This window comes from Mizuhopecten yessoensis, unplaced genomic scaffold (genome assembly GCF_002113885.1).
Source record: "Mizuhopecten yessoensis strain PY_sf001 unplaced genomic scaffold, ASM211388v2 scaffold7987, whole genome shotgun sequence".
Taxonomy (NCBI): Eukaryota; Metazoa; Mollusca; class Bivalvia; order Pectinida; family Pectinidae; genus Mizuhopecten; species Mizuhopecten yessoensis.
Window position 1 is genome coordinate 1151875 of NW_018407322.1, and position 17563 is coordinate 1169437.

Sequence of the window (17563 nt, forward strand, 5' to 3'; positions counted from 1 at the left end):
GTCACGTTTGTTATTACAAACATTAAAACGAGGGTCACATATGTTATTACAAACATTAAAACGAGGGTCACATATGTTATAACAGACATTGAAACGATGGTCACATATGTTATTACAGACATTAAAACGAGGGTCACATATGTTATTACAGACATTGAAACGAGGGTCAAATATGTCATTACAGACATTGAAACGAGGATCGCATATGTTATTACAGCCATTGAAACGAGGGTCCGTACGTTATTACAGACATTGAAACGAGGGGCACATACGTTAACACAGACATAAAAACGATGGATTGTTATTAAAAATATTATAACGAGGGTCACATATGTTATTACAGACATTCTTACGAGGGTTACATATGTTATTACAGACATTAAAACGAGGGTCACATATGTTATTACATATGTTAAAACGATAGTCACTTATGTTATTAAAAATATTACAACGAGTGTTACATATATTATTACAGACATTATAACGAGCTTTACATATGGTATAACAAACATTATAACGAGTGTAACATATATTATAACAGACATTGTAACGAGTGTTACATATATTATTACAGACATTATAACGAGTGTTACATATTCATTACAGATATTATACGGGTGTTACATATTTATTACAGATATTGTAACGAGTGTTACATATATTATTACAGAATTATAACGAGTGTTACATATGTTAAAACAAACATTATTACAAGTGTTACATATATTATTACAGACATTGAAACGAGGGTCACATATATTATTACAGACAATGAAACGAGGAGGGTCACATATGTTATTACAGGCATAATTACGAGTGTTACATATATTATTACAGACATTATAACGAGTGTTACATATTTATTACAGACATTATAACGAGTGTTACTTATTTATTACAGACATTATAACGAGTGTTACATATTATTACTGATAGTACAACGAGTGTTACATCTCTCTTATTACCAGGGGCCACATATGGGCTTCACCTATCGGGCTAAAAATGGTTAAATTATATTATGTGATACTTTTGTTTTCAGGTGGAGGTTATATAAGTATTTATACTACCATGATTGTACCGTTGACTTAGATAGCGTGTTAATGCACACATAAATAAGACATATTAATAGCAATATTCATATTGAAATTATTTCAATGCTTCGATTATCCTTACATTTGTATAACATACGGATTTGTATGTGGCAATAGCCCATGTGTAACAATGTATGTCTTTTTATCTACTATAATAACTGTCATTGTAAGAATACTAGTATACATATGTTATGTATCGCGTTGGAATGATTTTGCGAATTATATAGAGCGTTCCACAAATGTTGTATACGTTTCTATTTAATATTGACTATATATTGCTTCCTATCGGTACCGATGTTAAAACAACTTCCTCGATATCCTGAGCTATACATAGTTTTGGTTGTTTCCGTGTGCTATTTTAAGAAAACATGTTCACCTTTCGTAGTTATTGTGTTACATCGTTTAATATAATACACGATCTAGAGGCAGTCCGAAGAACAGTAAATCTATTTATATTGCTGACGAAACTGTTGCGATTGGGAGGGGACAAGACAAGCTGGTCTATGACTTTATGAAATGTTGCAGGGAATATAAAAGCTGCAGGTAATACATAGATACGAATATTGCATATGTAACCGAAAAGAGATGTAAATGATCGACATAATTGCACACCGTTCCTGTCGGCGTTTCTAGCCCCTACACACACGTGTTAGACATAACTACCTGTGTGTTTTATCAATGTATGTAGCGCTGCCTTACGCTGACCTACTTGGCTGTCAGGGCTCAATATAAACTGTGTATTACTATGTTTGCTACAACTTGCTGACTACAGAGAATGCAGAGCTTATACGTACGTGTGTGTAGATGGGTGTATTTTAAGTATTTCGTGTCATGCTATTAAAAGCTGACCAAAGTATGGTATTAAGAAGTTTACATACACCTATGATTTTGTTTACTGAAGGTTTCGTAGATGTTAACGTCTGAGTAAATATATCACAACAATAGTAACGTGTACACCGGTACCTGTATCGGAGCAATGTAACAATGTGACATGTTTGGATTTTTTTACATAGACATGCATATAACATGATAGCATTGTTAATATTTACATACAATTTATGTATAGCTTAGACAAATCAAGATATCATTTTGAGAGAAAAAAAGAAGTTATTTGATTTGATTCATGTCTCTGAGACAACTGATATGTAAAGAAATTTAATTCAAAGCATAGCCACAGCGGAATAGAACTACCACGCTGGCGCATCAGGGCGACTCGACATGTGCTAAAGACGATAAATTATCGCTACACCCAGACAAGTCTTTGGCAGATTATTATCACCGTGCATTGCATCTTTGTTAAACTTGTAAACGTAAGGACTGGACAGTGACTATAACTCTTGAAAAACTGCGTCACCAATCAACAAAAACCAGAGCTTAGGGTTATAAAACGATTAAATGTTGCTTATAGCCAACACGTTGATTGAAAAATTGTAAGATTAGCAGAAAAACTGTAAATGCACTGAGAGACCATATGCCGTTGATTTCCTTACAGTCAGTCGGATTTGGATTCTGTTCCGTTCATTATCATACACTATCCATCTGTGTTTATGATATAATGCCGTATGAAATATTTTTTAACATGAATTGTGTGTTAATAATGCGTAAATATGACGAATAATCAATACGTTTTTCTATGGGATCTCATAACGAATGAGCAAAAGTAGCGACTGGATTTTAACTTTATATATATATCAGAAACCATAATGGCTGTAAACCTCACCGAAGTGGATCCCAGTGACGAAGAAGAGTGCAAGCTAGCAGAGGCTGCTCTAGCCTGTTATGAATCAGGATGTCTTACTCCACTGATCAAAGAAGAATTGAAGTACAAAATACATACAAGACGGATGGAACAGGGCAAAGGGGAACTTCAGGTCCAGTTCACTGCCCCGGACAGATCTGAGGTTCGTTTTAACTGATTAAATTCAAAATAGATATATAATAATATCAAGACACAGTGGCATAATAATATGCAGTGTATTCCTGGCAGACTGTATCTTTTACAAATTTTTAAAGGTACAGTCATAGGCGTGTGTGTGTTTTAGGATCATCTTTCAAAGTAGGTAGGGATGATACCAGAACAAAACCAAAGACACCTTTTATCATTAACAAAATTGTTTCAGTTTGTTTTATCCTAGTTACCTGTGTGAATATCATGTAACACTGTTAAAGCGAATAAAAAAAGAACAAACTAGACAAACAAGGTTTAATGCTAACACTTATTACCGGTAAACGACCATTTCTTCTACAGCTGACAGCAGAGGAAGTTCTGAAGTCAGACAGAAGACGACAACAAAACCGACAAGCAGCACGAACGTTTCGCGAACGGAAGACGACATCGGCAGCTACTATGAATAATGTACGCTATTTAATCATTTAAGTTTTACTCTATTGGAAAGAAACTGTGTGAAAAGTATGATTCTTTTTTCGAAAATTTTTTTTAACATAAAAAAGCCTATTCACTCCTTGATATTCTAAGTAATGAAATATATTTATTATACGATATATTTATTCTTTTACGTTATTTTACAGACGTTGCAGAAATTACAAACTGACAACGCTCGACTTAACGCTGACATTGAAAGACTCGTCATGGAAAAGGAATTTTGGCAAGGAAAACTAAATACACTGCTGCTTAGTACAATAGAGGGTTATTTAGACTCGTGATATTGAGACCCAAAACAACATCAGGATGTTCAGTATGTGCTTCAAACATAATGACCTTAAGATATGTGGTAGACACGACATTGCATCAAACTTCTACGGTCTTTATTGGCCATTAATCCCACTCGGAATCTTACTAACGGATTTTACTGACGATTTGTCAAACGTGCATCATGTCTCTAGTCCGATGAAGTATTATCATTGTGTGGAACCGTATTCAGGTATTTTACACATGCGGGGAGGAGTGTCTTTGCATATATAGAACCTCCAGAGTTAAGAGACTTTAGTTCCCGAACAAAATCAGCAATGTCGAAGGTTCTGGATCGATCAATGTATAAAATAATATAAACACAGCTCGTGAGTAACATACGATATGTAAATGTTGTAGATTGGTGTTGCCTTGATCAATCAGACTTCACTATGACCTTACAAATACATACACAGTTGGTGTATAGTTAGAATGACATGTAAAGCTGCTTTACTGCCCGTATCTCATGATTCCTTTAATATATACTTTTACGGATAGTTAGATGTCAGGTGATGACAAAGTGTCTCTCCAGTTAATGATGTCTAACGTCTAGGCGTGTTTTATGTACAACTTACAGTGCTATGTAGTAATGAGTGCAGATCTGAACTGTCGCGTTTACCCATTACATCACACAGTTCTTCCATGTCTGATGTGTCCAAACGTGAAAATGATTCTTATAAAATGTTATCATATTGAAGATTTAAATGAATGTATTTTGATAATTTCCAATGCTCCGTGTGATTTAATGAGTGATTGTAAATGAATATGGGACCCTTAATGGACGTGCACCCTCGATTGGATCAACAGGTTTGACTTGGTGCGTGATGGTGTGTTTTTGAGATATTGAATGTATTATTATATTATCGATATGTTTTATTTGTTACAATTTTTATGTATAAAATATTGAACTTTGATTTTGTTTTGTTTGTCATCATCACATGAATCAGTCGTTATCTCACACATTGTTTACAAGTAAAACCAAAACTGATTTCTAGCACGTGTTCATTAACATGCCCTTACTGATGTGATATGAGAGCAAGAATAACACGACGTGTTTGTGTGCGAAACGACAGCGAGAAGAACCGAGCAGACCCCACAGAATGAATTCATGGAAGAAACATGTTGACTCCCTTCCACTCCCCTCCTCACCCCATACCCCACCCCCGACACAGCATGTGGTGCCCTATGTAACGTCGGTCTCTAATTATATTCAGCAAAATAATTTTTCCGTCATAAGCTAAAAAAACTCTTAGTTGGAAAAATCTTGTGTGTGTATGTAAGTACGTAAGTACGCTGTAGGCAAGTGGTGACACCATCCTAACATTAGGTTCGTCGAGTTGTTTTCATTTAAGTACAAAATACTTAATTGCAGTACACTGCTGACATGTACAGTGTTCCGTTAACGTTTGAACAAAATGTCAATTGTACTTGACCTGTTTGTGGTCACGGGGTCATCGTCAGGCGTACTCAAGAATTAGGGGTGAATGTGTAAACGTTCTGTTGATTTACATACACCGCTACAATAATCGTGTAGTAGGTATATAAACAGGAAAACGAAACTTATCATCCCCGTAATGCGTTATCTACAGTGTGGAGTATTTATTGTCAGGGGTAAAAGTGAAACAACGTCAATGTTCTCGGAATCAAGGTATGGATTCTTTCTGCATTTGCGTACTAAAATGTGGTGTGTCCCATCACTAGAGTACCACAAAAGCATTACTGTAAAAAATGACCGTTATGGAGTGACATAGACATCGATGATAAGACTATAGACATGTAAGTTTTAACTATTTATGTTTGGTCTATATTAAAAATATAGTGTGCTCATTTGTATGTTTTTTTCTTTTTGTAAATATTACTAAGAAAGAGAAACGAAAAATGACCTCTGTTAACTATTTTCAGAACGCACATAACTATACTATGGAACATCAGGTCCATAGGAAACTTGCTCTTAATTTAAGCGTAACGATATCCTGTCTGAACGGTATTCAATAAATCACTTACCAGATGACAACACATATTCCATCGTATGCAGGTATGCATTAATGACTACTGAGACAATAATAGAATAACCCTTCGGTGGTGAAATAGACATACGTTACATACCTGTGTTGTATTATTTCATCACAGCTATTTCTGGCACTATATCAGGTTGATTTTGAATACACTGTACCTGCACCTTGTAAATCTCGTATGATATTGGGACAAAGGATGTGCACTATCCTCGTACAGGAAGGCATTCTTCTCATTACAATCGTAAAAAGGTCCAAAAACCACCAATATTCATCTTCAAAGGACTAGGTTGAAATGCATATGACATTTGACCAATGGAGATATAAATGAATAATAAAAAATATATAACATTACAATTTCAAATTTTAAGAAATAACCCGAATGACGACAACAACAATAAATATTTAAAGTATATATATATTTGATCAAATCAGAGATAAACGTATGGTATGCGTTTTACGCAATTCTTTCTCCGGTTTATTTATAGATACACTATAAGGAAATTTCCAGCGACAAAGTAATAACCTGATGCAATATTCTCTACAAGCAGTTCGAACTTTCTAGACTAAGGAAGACTTTCAGCTGGTAGAGAAGTTCTTCAGGGACAGAATCAGGAGCACGTGCAATCATTCGATAATAAATCAGCCACGAGCTGTCTTTCACTTGGATTAGCAGCTTATTGACCTCGATATGTCGTGTATTTCAGACGTTCGCTGAGAAGTGCAATGTATCGATTTCGAGTTATGAGGAGAAGCACCGACTGAAGTAAGTTAGACACACGAATAGTTTCATGTGATCTGGAAACTGTGTACAGTAAGATCAAATCGTAGATTTTGAAAATGTTCCAAGAAACAGAAACTTGGAGGAAACATCATTAACAAAGAGTAATTAAAGCACTACATAGTTCATTTTGTTTCTCCTTTATGAAACTGTTCCAGATCGATAGAATTTATAGTTTTAACATATTGTTTGTAATACAAATGTTTAGAAATTAGGAAGGTGTAATTGAAAACAAGTAAATCGTGCCAAAATTCATCAACTTCCGGTTTCGAAATGCCTGCAAAGGAAATTGCTTCACAAGTCCAAACTACGTGCCACTATGGTAGCGTGGCGACCGCTATTTAACGTGTCTTCCGTCTCCTGGCGACCTTTGTCTCTGCATCCCGCACTCGTCATGAGGCTGACCAATCACTGTCACTTCAGACCACTAAATGCCGGTGTATGCACACGTGACCACGTGCAACAGAATACGCAGTTTGTTTTTGCTTTCTGTTTATTTTTAGAAAACCATTTGTTGTATATACGCATGAGTAGTTTTTTCCAACAAAATGCCCAAAATTCTAAGTACCTTTTATAAAGTAAGACGCTTAAGCAGAATATTTTCATTACAGTATATTCATTTTACGATGTGTCGAATACGTTGATTTGGACAAGAAAGGGATGACAGGTATTTGCCACTTATATTGATAATGAATTATATTTAAAACATATACAGCAATTAAGTGTCCACAGAACTGTGTAGATAAACTAGGAGCTAAATTAAGAGGTAAGCCATCGTTTCACAGCAACAGAATGTCAATCTTCATAAATCCGTATCTGAAAAGCTTCTACAAATAATAATATACTTCCAATTGACCGACTCAAGTTATTTAACCTGCACGTGACATTGTTCCATTGGTCAATATGTGTAAATGGTGTGTGATTCAAAATCTCGTATTTTATTTGCGTGTTATATTAATTGCCTTATGGGTACTTAAGTGTTATTGTCATGTGTCAACCGAAACACTTATGCTTAAGCAGTTCTCGCGCTTTTGAATCACCCTTAGTATGGAATGCAGGTAAAATGTATATATTTAATCATATGTAACGAGTATAGATGTTTGATTGGATAAGTATGTCATTATGAATTGTGACAATAGTTCATGTATCCGTGTGTTACATTTACAATGATAAATATTGACAAATCTGATATATTTCGTGAACACTGCTCCGAGTGTTAACATGAGCGGAAAGTTGTGTGGGGGTAGATTTATTCAATCGTTATTATATGAGGTGAGTTTGAATGTATCGTATACCACTATGTCTTAGAGACCCTATGTCTAGACGCCCAAGTCTAGACAGCGGTCTGGTAAATGCTGGAGCTGTAAATATCTCTGTTATTTTTAGATCTTGATATTGCAGTGACATACCACTTGAATGAGACATTAAATAGACTACAACAGGGGCAGTAGTTCTGTTTAGAAACACACCTACGGTATAATAGTATCTATACGTCGCATTTATATATACTGTATATATATATTTATCATACATATTGAATACCGTATAATACATAATGAGTACCAAGCCATACATTTATACGGACGATAGTGTCATATATATAGACTAAAGTGTTAAACATACATATTACTGTGTCATACATTCTCATTGCCGTTTTAACACTGCCGAAGTACACTGCCGTCATTTTTTTAATTTTGTTTTCTAATTTCAAGTTTATTTTCCAGGCTAGTATCATCATTTTTTCATTAGCTTATCTCTCGCACGCGTGCAATCCAGAAACAATAATTACACATAACCTGCATTTTTATACATATTTTGTGACAGGAAATAGTTTTACAGAGTTGAAAAATACTGAAAATGTTGAGTGTTTGTCATCTCTTATTATAAACTATAGGTATCATTTAGGTAGCAGTGTACAGTAGCGTACGGTGGCCATGGGTGATATTTTTGTACAATGAATAACCCATGTAATATTACATGTATCAAAGTTTTAAAACAAAGCAGCACTAGTATTGGCATATACATGATCAAGTGGACTATATGGGCTTCACTTTAAAAAAAAAAATCGATTTTGGTCTGAGACTTTATTTTTATGTCATTTAAAAATCTGTGTCTACACAACAAAAGCTAGCTTTCCATGTAGTCTATTTTTGTACTCAGTATATGTGTAAATATTGTGAAAAATCCAGTTGAACGACCTATGCTAAATCGTGAGTATTTCTGTTACCGAGTAGTTGACATTCAACTTAAGACAGGTATTAAGAAAAGTTTGGGTTAAAAATCATGTTATTTTTGCATTTTTTGGTGTTTTTTGATGTGGTAACCATGGTTTTCACAAGTGCCAAATCTGGGGAAATCACTTTTTGGAAAAAAATGCATTCTTCCAAAAAAATAATAATTTCAAAATGTAGTTTTTAAGTATATACAGTGTGTTGTGCAGGATATATCCCCTATCCGTGCTTATCTGAGACATGCCCTTTATTTTAAGGATCAAGCCATTTCTACTGTACTCTGCTACCTTACGTTGTCGTCCATTTAATATACTTAAACAACTATCACATTAACCATCATTCATAATATACATTGAAGAAAAAATAGAAGTATACTCCTCTTTTACATTACAAATGGTGATGGACTTGACAAACTATGTCGTTATCAACTGCATTTGTTGTCGTTTTCCGAAAAAATAATAATAATGATGTTATTTTATTATGATATTTTATTTTCAGTTATTTTCTTTTCACGGTAATGCTTTTGTTCATCAGTTAACAGTTTTTCCCCACATTTCTGTGTTCTTTCGTTATAACCGTCGCAACCTTGGTGTAAATATGCTCCTTTTCTGGTTTTACCTTTGACAGTGTAGATAATATAGCAATTCTTTTCTCTCAGTACCTTTTGCTGGATTATTTAGCAAGACTAATAAGCTTAATGGTTTTTAAATTCTTGTATTATAACGATTTCCTATTAATTTTCATGTCGTTTCATGTTCTGTATAATGAAATTTCAACTCAACAAAAAGGTTTCTCTGTCACTTTTTGTCTGTGAAGAAGTTTTATTAAAGCTCCAAGCTTCAGGTTCGAATTTCTTTTTCATTAAGCATAAAACAAAAATCAAAATTATAATCGCAAAACATAGACGGCGAATTTTTCACACGCTTTTAATACATATCTTATAGCATGAAATGGTCCATTCCTTATTTATTAGCCGTAGATTTCTACTGAATCCTAAATGCCAAGGAATGAAGTTGGTCTTTTTTTTAAAATTTGTACACGTTTTCAGTGTAAATATGTTAACACTTTTCGATGTTTCGTTATCAAGTTTGACCTGGACGTTTATAATACTCCTCAATATGATACAATAAACAACGATTGGGAGTTATCCCCAACTATAGATATTGCTGAGGATTTTTGCATATTAATTCCGACATAAATCTTCATCTTCTGCGAAATTGTTTTAGTCGTGAAGATTATACAATGTATCAGCTTGAGAATGAATCAGGCGATATTTGCTCTGTAATGGCTGCAACTGCATATGGCTATCGCAGCAACCATAGGCAGTGTCATTACCAACTGCATTGCAGCAAAATACATACATGTAATACGCATCTCCTTCATAGTAAGTTTGCAGCATAACAATTAGCACATCTATAACACAGAAAAGACATTTGAAATCAGTTCAATAGCTATATTATTTTTGTCCAAGGCTTTATCATTTAAATTCCAAGCAACGAAACTTCTAGAAAGAAGATTTGCCTGATTTAACAGTGTCATGATATGGGCATGTTGACATCATGAACATATTTCAGGCTTTTTATTATTATAACGTCGTAAATATGTTCGTGTTACAGTTTCGAAACTAAAAATACAAATTGCATTTAAGTCGTCATAGTGTTCCAACTGTCTTATTTCCACGTCATCTTTTAGATTTGACTTGTGTCAGTCATATTTTATTTTGTCTCTGATTGGTTGAATTGGTTGGGGAGAAAACGCCATACCTATTTATAGATAATATCTGTTTAACCGACGAACATTTTGTCGGTTTTCCAAAATAGTTACATCATTTCTAAAAATATATAAAAGTGCTGACGCATTTATTGGACGGTGTAGACGTGGTCTGTTATCATTTGTAGACAGTCGTCCAAGTTAGGGGCATTCGAACACAAGAGATTATGTAAATGTCTCCTCAGTTCTGTGGTTGTAAATTTAAACTGCTTTTGCTCAAATGGTTTCTCAGTAGTCAAAACTTTCTTAATATTGAAAAATATGTATCCTCACATTAAAACATATCGTTATACGGGACATTAAGAACAACAAATTTCCCTTTTGTTTGTTTGTTTTTCTCCTGATTTAGTATTAGGTCAGTTTACACCGACTATAGAACTCTTTTCGAAACAACTAATCTTTACATTCTTTAAATATGACCTTGACGTTTTCAGATATAATGGCTGCGGCTTCAGCCCATGGGTATGGTCTGGTGGATGACAAGTTGGTTAAGGCCACACAAGAATGTCTGGACACAGGCAGCATCATGCCGATGCTCAAGGAAGAACTCAGATGTACTATACAAAACAGACGACTAGCGGAGGGCAAGACAGAACTGACCGTTCAATTCACACCCCCAACAGAGCAACAGGTGAGTTGAATCAACCTTTAATAAGGATGTGAGTTGACGGTATTTTCCCTATGGTATCATTGTGTGTAAATACTGTGGTGATTCTTCCTTTTCCACTTCACATAGACTTATTTCATAAATAAATTTATCATTGAAATTCCAAAAATGAAGTTTATTGATGTAACACGGATAACCGTATTAATTGAAATCGATGTCTTTTTAACAATGACTACATGCCCTTCCCTTACAGCTTAATGCAGAAGAGATCATAAAGAAGGAAAACAGAAGGGAACAGAACAGAAGAGCAGCACGAAAGTTTCGCCAGAAACAAGCTACATTATCTCAAAACTTCCAAAAGGTAGCGTCTAAATGTTCTTCTATCTCATGCCTTCCAAAGGAAAATATAACACTCGTAGGTAAAAATACACAATAGTTTAAGGAATAACCAGGATTATTGTTGGGGAAATACGGTATATACCGTCAAAAACTGTGTGCATTTTGCATAAATCCGCGGAACGAAGTGGTTTATGCGCAAAACTGCACAGTTTTTTTCGGTATATACCATATCACTCCAACAATAATTCCTGTTATCCTTTATTATCCTTTATTACTTAATTAAAAAGTCAGATACCATTTTTTATTGATACTTAGAGGATATTTATACATTTCTGATAAAAATTGGGTTTTTGCACAAAACACCACATGGTGCAGTAATATCTTCCCCAAACGTAATATCGATCTTCGCCATGCAACTTCAACCAATATGTAATAAGAATTACGCACCAAACATTGCAGTATAGGACGCCATCACTTTGCGTGCTGTCTTGTTTAGGTTATGCGATATAACCTGAACATTTCTACCATGGGGGGAACAGTCAACATATAATCATTACTATATAAACACAGAACATCGTTATCTGACTTCAAACGATTCAAGGCAAATATAGAAAAACAATTAATATATTGTCAGATTGTTTCAAAATGGTGATATTCTAATCCTTGTTATGGGTCTATATGTTGAATTCATTATTTTCAATTTATGTAAGCATTCTAAATGTCAAATTTAACAATTATTATTAGATAGAAAAAGTGAAGATGCTTACTTATTTACAAGCATTGACATTTTACTGAACATTTTTTTTTTCAAATTTGAGCCACTTAAATGCTAGCAGGTATTCATGTCATTGACCAGTGCTTCGTAAAATTTTTCATACAATTTTCTATACAACTAAGGTCTTTTTTGCATATCTCGTCTGTTTTAACAGTAGTTAAGACCAATTACAATTTCGAACGTTTTGGCCCCCGGGATGTCTTAAAATGACGAAACAGCTGTATTTCATTTCAACAGATTTTATTGACATGGTGTTATGGTCAAATGGATCGAATAACAGGCAAGCCTATATAAATTCTTTCCATAGGTGGCTAGAGTATTACAATAATATTATAGAACTATAGCTAAATATTTTGAAATGAAAATAAATAAATGTAAACGATAAAGTGATTAAAGGGAGGTAACTCACTTTGATTATTTACAATACAACTTAGGACATACACACACCGATACCGACACACACACACAAACAAAACATAAATATAGTTATTAATTATCATAATTACACGTGTACACATGAGATACTATTTACCATTCGATACAGTTAGGTAGATAGACCAAAAGTCCATGTACAAGTTCTGCACAGGTTATCACCACCTAAACTGTGTATTAATTTATTTATATGTAACTATTTAATCTACAGATTTAACCCGATATGTACATTTATCAAAAGTATAAGTAAAACATTGTGTAGAGGAGCACAAAATAATAAATGAAAATAAATATTTATTACATAATGAAATAAATTCACAACCATGTTCAACTGTTTTCATAGAAAATTACAGTTTTTTGTCAATATAATGGCTTTTTATATCTTGTAAAAGTTAAAACGTTTGGATTTCCCTTCACAATTAAGACAGCCTTGTAAAATAATTTCAATATCGATATGGTTAAAGTCAAGGGCATAATTACTGAGTGAGTTGAATAAATTAATCCTCAAACCATAGTAAATAGGACATTCTAAATCAAAATGAGAGTCTGTTTCCAATACATATGAACAAGGACATACTGGACTATCAGTTAGGTAATCATGATGCAAATCAAACTTTAAATCACTACAACAATTTCTAGGTTAGGAAAGAATAATGTTTGCCCTTCTATCACCTTCAGTTTTGAAAATTTGAACAGATTCACTATCAGTTATAGCCTTTTTATCTAACAGTCATTTAAAACTTGTAAGTGTAGGAAAGTCAAAAAGATTAGTATCAGTGTTGTTAGCTGTGCGGCACATGAAATGAAAGAAGCTGTCAAAGTAGCTATTAGTTCTGCATATTGGTGGGTTAAAAGGTCTAGTTTGTCGGAAAGAATAATGATTTTCATTAGGATTGTTTGTAATGGGGATCAACACATCTTGTAAATATTGCGATGAGAGTCCATTCATTAATTTATCCATCATGATATATTTGTGTTTCTCTCTTCTGGCAGCCAGAGTTTCCCAACCGAGTTCGGTATAAAGTTTATTATGAGATGCTCCTGACCGAACAACGCCTGTAATAATTCTTGCTGCTTCTAATTGTATAATTTTTTGAAGATCTGATGATTGTTGTGTGCAGTTATCCCAAACTATGTCAGCATATTCCAAAATTATAAATATAAATTATAATTAATGTTTGTCGATTTACTTTTTGATATATGTTCTGAATAAGTTGTTTCCATGGTGCATCATCTTGAAGGGTAAGTCCAAAGTGTGTATGTGATGTAGTGTCTGTAATTTGGCTGTTTTGAAAAGTTATATTGGGGAGATTTGTGTTATGTTTCCTTGAAAATATAACTGATTTAGTTTTATTAGGGTTAAATTGTATGTCCCATGTGTTTGCCTGTTCATTCATGTTTGTAAGGTCAGTTGTTAGTGCTTGTGCTGCTTGCTGGGTCTTCATCTATAATTACATAAAGAGAGGTGTCGTCTGTAAAAAGCCTAATATTAGTGGAAATAGTTTCGGTGATATCATTGATGTAAAGAAGGATTAGAAGTGGGCCAAGGACAAATCCTCGAGGTACCCCTGCATTAATAACCTGGTATTGAGAAAAATAACCCTTAGTACTAACTCTTTGCATGCTGTCTGTAAGTTTTTTTGGAACCAGATAAGTACATTTCCATCAACAGCATAGTTTTTTAGTATATGTAGAAGACCTTGGTGCCACACACGGTCAAAAGCTTTACTGAAAATGACCTGATTGTTAGATTCAAGAGCGGGGATAGAGGAGGATTTGTTAGAAAAGTTAGTGATAGATTTTGCTATCTTCCAGCAATTGTCTGGAGGGACCATACTATCATTTACAAAATATAAACCTTAACTCCTTTCTCTGATCCATATTAACAATTTCATTATATATGAACAATAACTGATTTACTGTAGAATCTTCTGGTGTAAATCCTTACTGATGCTTAGTTATAATAGAATTTTCAACTAGGTAATTATAAAGATATTTGAAAATATTGTGTTCCATTAATTTACTAAGACAAGAAGTTTGAAACATCATTAGTTGAACTATTTCCTTTATAAATAGCATTAATGTTTGCTGGTTTCCAACTATTTGGTAAAGTTCATGATTTTAAAGATTTATGAAATAATAGTGTGAGGGGTAATCTCAGAGAGGACCTGGTTGTTGGATTCAAGAGGGGGGATAGAGGAGTATTTGTTAGAAAAGTTAATGATAGATTTTGCTATCTTCCAGCATTTGTCTGGAGGGACCATAATATCATTTAGTGAATTTTCAAGATTTTTTAGTAATTTGCTTTTGCTTCCTGAATCAGGTCAATAGTTTCATTTCTAAGAATACAAAATCTGTGCCAATAATGAGGATTATTATTTATTTTAGCCTTTTTTTGTGTATTCTGTTTCTTTGTCTCAGTCTTATGGTGTTGTTCATCCATGGTTTATCATTTGGGCGTACAGTTATCCCTTTGTGGGAATAACATTTTTGACCTGTTCCGTTAAACAATTAATTATAGAAGCATTAAATAGCTCAGTGTCCTGATTCGATGATAAATTCAACCAATCAACATTAAAAAGAGCATTATTCATACTTTCAAAATTAGCTTCATCATATTTCAGAATGGTCTTTTTATAGCTCACTTATTTAAATATGTTAAAAGAAATTTGGGCATGAACTGATGAGTGATCACTACAGAATGGTGCTGATACATAGGTACTTTTGATTTTGTTTCTGTTATTAGATGATATAATATATATGAATGTTGCACTGTCAGGTGTTATTCGTGTAGATTCATTAATAAAACTAGATAGATTATGTTTGATAAGGAGTCTTAATAAGTGATCATTTAATGTTAGGTTTAACATATCAATATTAATATCACCTGTTAGTAACATACACCCATAGAAGTATCAGTAGCTCTAGTTAATGTATCATCAAGTTTGTTCCAGTAGTCAATGTTACTGTCTGGTCTATACAAATAACCAAGGAGAAATTTAATTAAAAGAAAATAATTAAAACCTCTGACCAAAGTAGCTCTACATCATCCCTTTCTAAGTCAGCTCTTCGTTTCATAATAACAGTGTTATTGTTATATACTATAACCCCACCCCCTGGACCAGTAGTTCTATCTTTTCTATGAGGAGTAGGAGTAAAGGACTCGAGTGTAATTGAATGTCAGTGTTGCTTATCAATGGATTTAAATGTGATTCAGTCAGACATACTATATCGTTACTTACAAGTTCAGTTTCAATGAAGGAAGATTTGTTTCTAAGGGATCGTACATTAAGGTGAACCATATTAAGATTGTGTAACGGTCCAGGATTACTTTCAACATCAAAACAGAGGCATATGATAATAAACTGTGTAACTAAAAAAACTCAAAACATGAAGACGATAAATTATATAGACAATCAGATTAATAGAAGCCATTATATAAATTCTTGAAATCAAATACGATTAAGTTTTGAAATATTTTAAACCACCGGCGATCCACCATAATTTGGATATAGTTACCCATTATCAAACTGGAAAAAATTAACGTCTTGGCAGGATAGGTCGAGCATCCGGCAGCACAGGACTACATCAGGCGGGATACATGAGAACCAGTTGAACATAGTTGTGAGATACTATGACAAAAAAACAACACATGGATACAATAATCAAACACACACACGCACGCATTTTGTAGGAAAACGGAAGTGACTCTGACTTGTCAGGGTGCTTGGGACGCTTGAAAACACAGGTCCTTGTGAAACAGCTGAATGATGAAGTGTAGTTCATTTTTGGCATACTGTATCATGTGTGTGTGTGCTACGTTCCTTTTTCATTCATTATTACATTTTACATTCATGTTTTCATTCATGTTTTACATTTTTGCCAGTGAATTATCGAATTCTATCAAATTGATGAAATGATATCTCTAACACTGTAAGTTTATCAAAAAATATATTTTTACCGGTTAAAATATCCCTTCGAGAATCCACCAATCAAAACGATACTTTCCATTCACTTCATTCAATGCAGAAGATTAATTCTTCATATTGAAATTAAAGAATAATCAAACAAATGGTTGGCAAATTTCCGCAGGAAACGGTATAATTGTATTGAGCAGCCCATTCAATTGTTGCACAGCCTTGTTGTCAAGCTTACGTCATAAGAATATGGCGCCAACGATTACGTTATTACCGTTGCAGTAACATCTATCGACGATGCGGATATTTTTAGAATGTATCAAATGGAACATTTTATGTTTTCCCGTTGAAAACCATAGTTATTCAATTCACCTGTACGGCGTTATATACAACACTGGTGAAAAGTATCGGTATTCTAACATGCTGTTGAATTACATATGGTATTAAACGGAAAATGTTCACTTTCGTTTTTAAAGATTGCATCGAAGTTTTCCGTATCTCCCAGTTTATAAATATGTCTCACATAATCTTTACACAAATATAATAGTGTTATCCGATAATTACCGCTAAGTTCAACCCAAACATCTGTTGACATATGAGTAAGGTAAAGAAATGTTCATGAGTAAACCAAATGTGTGTATGATGACATTCCATATCAGTTTATGAAAACATCTAAACTAAAAGTACATACTCTTTTTTAATCTGTTCAATCTCAAACGCATTACGTTACGCATACATTTGTTATTCATTTTGCAGAGAATAGAACAATTGGAAGCAGAAAATAGAAGGCTGACAACACAAGTGAAACGACTTTCCAATGAGAAGAGCTACCTACAAGGAAAGCTACATGCCAATCGTTCTGTTTGTGGGGACTGTGCTCGATGCTCCTGATATAGTGACGCTCTATTTGTGGTGACTG

At 33.9% G+C, this 17563-nt stretch overlaps 2 protein-coding genes across 4 annotated transcripts in view; both read left to right on the forward strand.

Moving 5' to 3' along the window:
• Positions 1-1551: 1551 nt before the first annotated feature.
• On the forward strand, positions 1552-4192 carry LOC110454667. Its single transcript, XM_021504300.1, has 4 exons — positions 1552-1634; positions 2787-2992; positions 3340-3447; positions 3621-4192. The coding sequence occupies exons 2-4, from the start codon at positions 2795-2797 to the stop codon at positions 3753-3755; spliced, it is 441 nt and encodes a 146-aa protein (XP_021359975.1). The 5' UTR covers positions 1552-1634; positions 2787-2794; the 3' UTR covers positions 3756-4192.
• A 1250-nt stretch (positions 4193-5442) lies between these two features.
• LOC110454629 (cyclic AMP-dependent transcription factor ATF-3-like) overlaps positions 5443-17563 on the forward strand; it is a 15450-nt gene continuing 3329 nt past the window's right edge. Inside the window, exons 1-5 of one of the 3 annotated variants that reach the window (XM_021504248.1) lie at positions 5443-5556; positions 6500-6558; positions 11009-11205; positions 11435-11542; positions 17401-17536. In XM_021504248.1, coding sequence (XP_021359923.1) covers positions 11014-11205; positions 11435-11542; positions 17401-17535 — 435 coding nt within the window. In that variant the 5' untranslated portion in view covers positions 5443-5556; positions 6500-6558; positions 11009-11013 and the 3' untranslated portion in view covers position 17536. Of the gene's footprint in view, positions 5557-6499; positions 6559-7177; positions 7241-11008; positions 11206-11434; positions 11543-17400; positions 17537-17563 lie in introns of those variants that run through there. The other 2 variants (XM_021504249.1, XM_021504247.1) reach the window with 2 other exon arrangements.